Source organism: Perna viridis, chromosome 1 (assembly GCF_037379345.1).
Source record: "Perna viridis isolate PV_CMFRI_1.1 ecotype Kerala chromosome 1, ASM3737934v1, whole genome shotgun sequence".
Lineage (NCBI taxonomy): Eukaryota > Metazoa > Mollusca > Bivalvia > Mytilida > Mytilidae > Perna > Perna viridis.
This window is the reverse complement of record NC_142445.1, coordinates 70,081,069-70,089,470: the sequence shown is the minus strand read 5'-3', so window position 1 is coordinate 70,089,470 and position 8,402 is coordinate 70,081,069. Positions and strand designations below refer to the sequence as shown.

General features: G+C 35.2%; 1 protein-coding gene across 1 annotated transcript; it reads left to right on the top strand.

Moving 5' to 3' along the window:
* The first annotated feature begins 829 nt into the window (after positions 1–829).
* On the top strand, positions 830–4,262 carry LOC148630190 (uncharacterized). Its single transcript, XM_088562683.1, has 3 exons — positions 830–946; positions 1,477–1,663; positions 2,074–4,262. Exons 2-3 carry the CDS (start codon positions 1,492–1,494, stop codon positions 4,140–4,142), a joined length of 2,241 nt encoding a protein of 746 aa, XP_088418809.1. The 5' UTR covers positions 830–946; positions 1,477–1,491; the 3' UTR covers positions 4,143–4,262.
* The last annotated feature ends 4,140 nt before the right edge of the window (positions 4,263–8,402 follow it).

Here is an 8,402-nt window from a genome sequence, read left to right as displayed (position 1 = left end):
GATACGAAGACGTCATATTAGAAAGTCAAAATCATGCCTTCTGCTTGGACTTTACCGGCGTGCAGGCACGTAGCTGTGGCCAAATTGAAGTGTAGGCAAAATTACGGCAGGGGGTCTTGGGGAAGCTTGAGGCCCCCAGCAGGTCCAGGGAGGAGTTTTGTGATCTAGATACTTGTAAGAAGCATCTAGTTACTTGAATGAAGCATCTAGATAGTTATGCGAAGTATCTAGATACTTGTTAGAAGTATCAAGATAGTTGTGAAAAGTATATAGATACTTTTTAGAAGTATCTATATAGAAAATTACATCTAGATGAAAATAACGCTATTTTGACATGAACGGCCACTCATACACATCCCAGTCTGAGTTAATCGCTTGAAAGTGTAAAAATATATTAAGATTGCATTTGAGGTAACACATTCGATTGATATTGGATATCACCCTCCGTTAGAGCAAAATAAAGGGAAACCCACAACCCGCATTAAACATTAACATAATTCCATGAAAAAAAAGTCGACCCAAGCCATCCCTTTGAATACCATGTTTGCTGTCTTAAAGGAGTCATGTCATTTTTTTCTAAAACGTTAAAACTTCAATAGCATTCCTGAAATTTGTGTTGGTCAGAACATTGACAAACCGGCAAACTTGGTTTTTAACAAGTTTTAAATAAGTCCCAATTCATTTTTGCACGTACAGACTAACGCTCTAAGGTATTTCCTCCTTTGCACACGATTTTATATAGGTTTGTTCTGCCCAAGGGGTATGACTTATAACATTTGTGAATTACCACGTGAATAGTTCTTACATGCTAACAGTTTACACACTAACTCATTGAAAATGTTCACGATAGGATTTGAGGATAAAAAAATAAGGCAACATAAGTTAGAATGGAAACATTTAGGAATATTTTTTGTCAAAAGTCTGGTACAGATGTAGATTAATTTGGGTTAGTACATATTTTATATTTAGTTGTGGATGCAGACACTTCATTTGGCGAAGAGGTGTGTTATCAAGTATTTCGTTATGAAATCTTCTGGAGCATGATTTTCGTAAAAATAACTGTATCGCTCTTTTGATTTTTTTCTCGGACTTTCCTTGTCCTATACAGAATACTGTAGTTCGAAGGTGCCTCTGCTATATGTTACTGGTTCGGTGTGTAGTAGCTCCCTTATAGACTACAAGTGATTATAATGTTATTCCAGATTCAAAATCGCGATAAGGCTGGACCCAAGTGATTGGCGGTGATCCTGGAACCGTTTCTGCAACAATGTATCTCCGTTGATGGAAGTTTGCCCTCCATCAGCATCGCTCCCTGAAGAATGATGAGAATTACTTCCAATGCATTGTGGAAACATTTCAAGTATCAAATTGTATAGTTGTAATTACATTTTGAATTTTCAATCAATCAATGAATACAAATTAAAATGATTAATCAAACCATGATAAAATACTAATTAAACAGTGTTGTTTTTACAGAGTATAACCAGCACAATGAGTACTTGTGAGTCTTGTGATAAAACCTCTCGTCTGATGGTATACCAACAGGATACGATCCAAGTAGACCCTGCATTACAAGAGAAAGTATTAGAGATATTAAAACAGAAATTTAATGTTACAGGGATACAGGCACTCAACCAGAAATTCTTAGAGAAATTACTTAAAGGTACGTTTAGATGAAATTACACCCAAACAACAAAATCATGAAAATATTGATATAGGATTTACAAAACAGAAATGTAGCATCAGGCTTGCAAAAGCAAACAGAGTCAGAATGATGTCGAAAAAACTTGTTTTTCTTAAATTTTTTAAGACCGCACTCAACAAAAAATATTGGTACAGCGTTTGTTGTATTTGTCGAATCAGTCGCTACGCCCAGCAACATTACAATTTTTTTTCAATCATACTTCCAGTCAATAAGCTCGAATAGTTAATCATTTCTTATTTTCTATTCACTGCCAACTACTAGTAATACAAACCGTTCTACAAATATTGAAAATCAGTACCTGTCCTTTAATTCAGACTAATTATTTCAGGCTAACAACAATCGTTTCACCTTGTATGACTTTTTTTCAGAATACAACATGACACGAGAAGATTTTCTGGCAAGTGTTGATGATTCATCCATTCAGTTGACTACTAAACCAGCATTCACAGACAATGGTGATTCAAGTATAAGCTGGGGGCTTATTGTACCCATAATCCTGATAGCATTGTTTCTTGTTGGCGTTGCTGTTTGTTTGTATTGGCGTTCTTTTCGATACAAAGGAATCAGATCGACGCAACGTAGTGTAGATAGAAGTGTGAATACTTCGTTTGAAAGGTTCTCTCGAGGCAGTGGAAGAATACCTCTTGGGGCTGATTATGTCCGTGCGTCAATTCGCTCAACAACACCTCTTAACATCAGAGACAAAGTACATGTGGTGCCACTGACTAGCGGAAACCCTGGACAATTCAAGTTCTACTGGGATAAAGATAACTGGAAACTATGTCCGCCAGATCACGACCAGAGTCATCAAAACCATCTTGCTGGATCGCGTTCGAGTCTTCTCCGGCAGCATCTCTCACCGATCGATGAACTAGACTCGCAAACGATATACGCGGACACATCTAGAAGTTTTGAAATGGAGGCACAGCCACCCTTTTCTCCTTATCATTTGACGTGGCCTACTCCAAAGGCCCCTCCTCCATCATATGAAGAATCAGAACTAAGCTGTTCTCCAGAAAAAAGTAATCGCAATTTCTTCATTTCAACAACTGGGACGACCAATACATGTAGTGGTTGCACTGGTTATAGTAAATGCAACTTAACAGATAACACATGTAGTGGGTACACGGGTTACAGTAAAGGTGAAACAACGGACAATACATGTAGTGCTTACGCGGGATATAGCAAAGATAATACAAACAATACCGGATACAATACCACGAACACTGGATACAGCAAGAGTGTAAACTCGCCGTTCTATCCAAATAATAACACTCCAAATACAGACATTGAGTTCTTATCAGAGCAAGGCAGTTTACCTCCGAGGATGGGAATCAATATTATCCCGAACCCTACAACTGTAGGAAACTCTAGATTCACAAGCTATCAAACAACACCCATCTCATCTCTAGACGACTTGTCAGAATCGAATGTCGATACAATGGATGAGATATCGTACCGGCGATGCACTGGTTCAATGGAAAACTTCATTCCGGGTACAATGAGCAACCGCAGCAGTCAATACAGTCAGTATATCATAGATACAGACCACAACAGAAACAGTCGATATAGTGCTATAGAAATCAGCCAGGGGAGTCTGTACAATGTTACCTCGGGGACCACCAGGAATAGTCAATACGACGAGGATTACAGTATGGGTGTGCCAAGTCTACCGAGCAGTATTATACACTACCACCAGAGGCTAGCAGACAATAATCTTGTAATGTCCGGCAAAATGCCACCGTTCTCTCCTCGTGCCTTTCGTATCAGCCAAACCAGTAGTTTAGAATCATCTGACACCAATTATACAGATAATACATCTATGTTGCCTTGTGTTGGTAGTAGCATTACATCTGGTAATCCCACAGGCGTCACATTGTCTTATCTACCACAGAACAGTATTCAAAACTCAGAAGGACAACAACAAACAGAAATGTCTGAACATGTAAGCCCAGAAGATCTGTCAAAGATTGTAGATGAGCTATCATCTATCAGACCAGGATCCAACGAACTACCGTCCGTTAATAGAGGGGTGATCAATAGCATGTGTCTATATGATGGTACTGTCGGGCAAAGTTACGTGACAGACATCTGTCCCCCACAGCATGGTGGTGCACTGAGCACTAATATAAACCAGAGCATTACTGAGCTCTTCCGTAGTTGGAGCGTGACAGCAGAACTGGACTACAGTTCAGTCAGCAGTCATGGCGGAGGAAACTCGATGCAAACTCCATTAAACGAGGGTTCGTTTTCCTGGGATACATACCCTCTCAAGAAAAGCAATTCAGTAAAAAGCAATCTTGTCGTCCAAGCTAAGAACGACAACGTCGTCACTGATGTTAATCAAAATGTTATTGACATAAATCAACTGCCACGACCAGGAAGAAATGTCCAGTTTGCCGTTCCAGTCCTAGTTGATAAAACATATTGGGTATGAAAAAGAACAGACATTACCCCCATAGTGCTAACTGTTGTAACTCAGTGTCCTCACGCAAAGCATAAGCATTTCATTTTTATGTATATTTATAAATAACAAATAAATGTATGTATGCATCAACCATGTTTTAATCTTATGTTAAAAACTGTACACGAATTTTAACATAAGCATCGCAATTTCAGTCCTTTGTAACAAAAAAAAAACAGTTAAGTAAAGAATAAGAACAAAGATTCTCCCCTTTGGATCTTGTAATTGACATGAACGGAATACCTACATGTGAAAAATGACTGATTCAAAAAAAAACATTACAAAATATTTCAGATAAAAACATCAAACTTGAAAGGGTTGAACTTACGCTTCATATAAAAATTTATTATTTATCATAAATAAATACTTCACGTGACGCAGCTTGATACAACAACAGAAGTAGTGAATAAGGAATTCTCTTAGAATTAGACAGTGGGTAAAACATGGTATGAAATAATTGTTTGTCTGGATTTCTCGTAACACCAGAATCAAGGGCAAGATTTTCAATCGCATTTTTGGTAAAAGTTATAGCTTGCCCTGCAAATAAACATTTCAAGGGCAGATAACTCTATCAAAAACTTAATTTTTCTAATACTCTAATGATAAAATTTACAAGCGTATGATAATCACCGTGATGAAGATATAAAACATTGGTTATTTGAAATGGAGAAGTGAAAGTACATGTATATATATTGTCAGATTGCTGCAGGTTTACGATTTTTTTTTCTAATTTGCCTGAAATCCACCAAATCCTCCGATTTTTAAATTTTGTAATACGATTTCACATAGATCTGAACACTATTGCTCAAGTTTTATAAGAGCAACCAACAAAAAAAAAGCAAAGGGAAATATTTGTTTTTGGCCTTATTTCAACAATAATTCCTAAATAGTTCAAGACATAACACCTAAAAACAGTCCTAATTTCCCAGTTGAGATACAATCTAAAAGAAATCCACAAACATTTACATGTTATAAGACAAATGCTCGTTTCCGCCCTTAATTCCGAAACAGTTCAGGTTACACTCCCCAAAATCAGACCCAACCGTCCTTGTGTAACAGTACATATTTTGGTACAATTTCATAAAAATCCATCAAGTTATTCGGAAAATGCTTCTGTCACCTTTATGTTCAAGTCACAACCCAACAATTCATTCCTAGCTCTTCACTGTTGGTATCGAAATATTGTAGTATAATTTCAAAGAAATCCACACTTTTACTCTAAGAATGTTTCGGTTTTTTTTTTGGGTCCATACATATAATTCCATAACAGTTCAAGCCCTAAACCCCAAAAATAATTTAACTTTCTCAGATAACTGCTTTGGATGTTCAGACGCCATTTACTGTCTGAAATCCAGAACAGTATGGGCAACCAGTATATAGTTTGATACTTTAAAATTCAATTGTGACAAAGTGTTTAACAAAGCATATGCTCCTAAAGACCATGCAAACGTGATAAAAAAGAATTCAAAAGTTGGAATTCATTATGAATGAGAATTTTACAAAAAAAAAGTTAAGAAAATGCTTACTTTTGGCTCCTAATCCTTGAAAAGTTATGGCCTAATAAAATAAACAAAATCTTTATCTTAAGGTATGCAACGTTGTAGTTTAATTTAATAGAGATCCATACTTGTTTACTCAAATCATTGCACTGAAACCTGGAAAATGTTTATAATTAGCTCCTAATACCTCCATGGGCATAGATACTGTAATAAAACAAAACCTAAACTTTTTGGTATAGAATCTTGTGTTCCAGTGCTATTTCATGGGTTGGAAAGGTCCATCGTGCACCTCACTCATCAACTTTATGGTTGTTTTCAGGTGTATTTATACCTCCCAATCAATTACCGAATCAATTTGTCGCCAAAGAATATTCTCGGATTCTTTTTCAGTACAAGCCTATATTTGTACTCTACTGGGTCAAAAAGCCAAGATTTTTGTGACTCAATTGTTCGAGCGTCAAGTCTTCCTGGGGCAGAATGTGTAGAGAAAACAAGTACATGTATCATCATGTAGTCCAATGTCTCAGCTTAACAATGATACCAAGAAAGTTGCGGTAATAATTAGGATTTTGGAGTAAAATTTATAAGATGGACCCCTATCCCACCGAAAAATCGCTTAAATTGAAATTTTTTAATGTCTAAATCGCCAGAATATTCATGCTTCAGTAAAAAATAGCTTATTTTCTGTTTAGTATTAATTATTACAATTAATACTTCTGGAGTTATTTTGATGACTTGTGGCATTTACGTAGTCAGAATTGACATCGTAAGCTATATATCTTTATTCGCACAAATCAATTGACATAGAGAACATAAATAAATACAATTTGAGGCATGAGCAAAAAAGCACACACACACACAAATATAAAAAGCATACACATAAAATTTACATGAAAAATACAGGAAAACAAATGGAAATTATTGGTACAACAACGACCTGATCTTTGGCGATATTTCAAAATTCACCATTCTTTAACAGAACACAGATTGATTAGACTTTGTTCCAAGCACCATTACAAACGCAATGAACTTATGGTATTAACTTATCTAGGGTCGCTAGCTATTATAAGTTGACAATGCTCTCTTTGTGACCGATTTACTGACGACATAGTCAAACATTCCATACTTCATTGTGAATCGCTTATGAATGGTAGAAACTCAATGTTTTACGGCATTGTAGACTTACTTCCAGTACACGATTCAATTAAATTATTTAACCAAGAGGATGATGACATTCTTATAACATTCCTTGGTGGCATTACCGAATATTTCTAATGAACTAGTCTCTGACATATGGTTCCAGCTAATGCTATGCGTCGCAGATCACATAAATAAATTGTACACTAACTTCAGGAAAGTTATTTTTGAGTTAAGATTCAATACTAGTGTTTAACATTCAATTACATGTAAGTGTATCATACTCAATATATGCTACCTAAAGTTTTGTATTATCTACTCTTTTTTAATACAGTATTATTTACATGGTATAAAAGGTATTGCATCAGTTTGTGTATATGTGTGTGTATAGTTTTCTATTTTGTTAAGTAATTTTTGTATTATATTTGTGATTTTTTTTCTTGTTTTATGAATCTTCATCCTTTGGAGGAAATAAAGAAAATCAATCAATCGTAGTCAGAATTGACATCGTAAGCTATATATCTTTATTCGCACAAATCAATTGACATAGGGAACATAAATAAATACAATTTGAGGCACGAGCAAAAAAACAAAAAAAAATAAAAAATACACACACACACAGAAATATAAAAAGCATACACATAAAATTTACATGAAAAATACAGGAAAACAGACAAAAAATGGTGGATGCTCAACCAGGAGTACCAATGCGGGAATTTATATCTTTCATTAAACAACAAAGTTTAAGAAGTAGATGCGGCTTTTCAGTTGACATCAAGCTCGATAACTTGAAAGTATTGCAATGATTTAGATAATATTTTGGTAAGAACTGTTTGCGTTTCTCTGAGGAAGAGGAACATTCGAGAATATAATGATATTCATCACCTAGTCCTTGGTTATTGCATAATACACAGTGTCTGTTTTCTCTTTCTATACCTTGCCATCTACCAGTTTCGATAGGTAAAACATGATTTGTAGTTCTGAATCTGCAAAATTTCTTAGCTTCGGAGAAATTAAGAATATTAATATATTCTTCAAATTCAAAATAGTTTAATCCCTTTGGCGAGTCATTCACTGTTGGTCGACACTTTTGAACAAATTGATCTATCAGTCTCTGTTTGAATGCACATTTTAGCCATTCATTATTTAGAAAAGTTTCTGTTTCTCAAATATTTGGATAACCACATTAGTTCAAGATTTTTCGAACATAAAGAACTAAACTAAGGGTAGTATTACCTTGATCAACCAGACTTCTCGCAAATTTTGGAGTGCTTACCGACCACAAGTTTTGTCCAATATGATATGAGTCGTACTTTTATGTCAATTTCAATCAGAAGTCTACCAAGTTTACCATATATCACATAATTTCGAGTAGACGTTTTTAAGTTTAAAAGTATTTTACAAAATTTTAGATGAATCTTTTCAAGAATATCGGTTTTCCAAAGCCCAAGATCTCGCAACCATACAATAAAATTGGTTTCACCATTTTATCAAATAAATCTGTTTGTAATTTTAAATTTAGTTTATATTTCCTTCACACTTTTAGTACTTTATACATTACTTTTGTTGCCTAGTCTGCTAAACTCTTTTTAGTAAC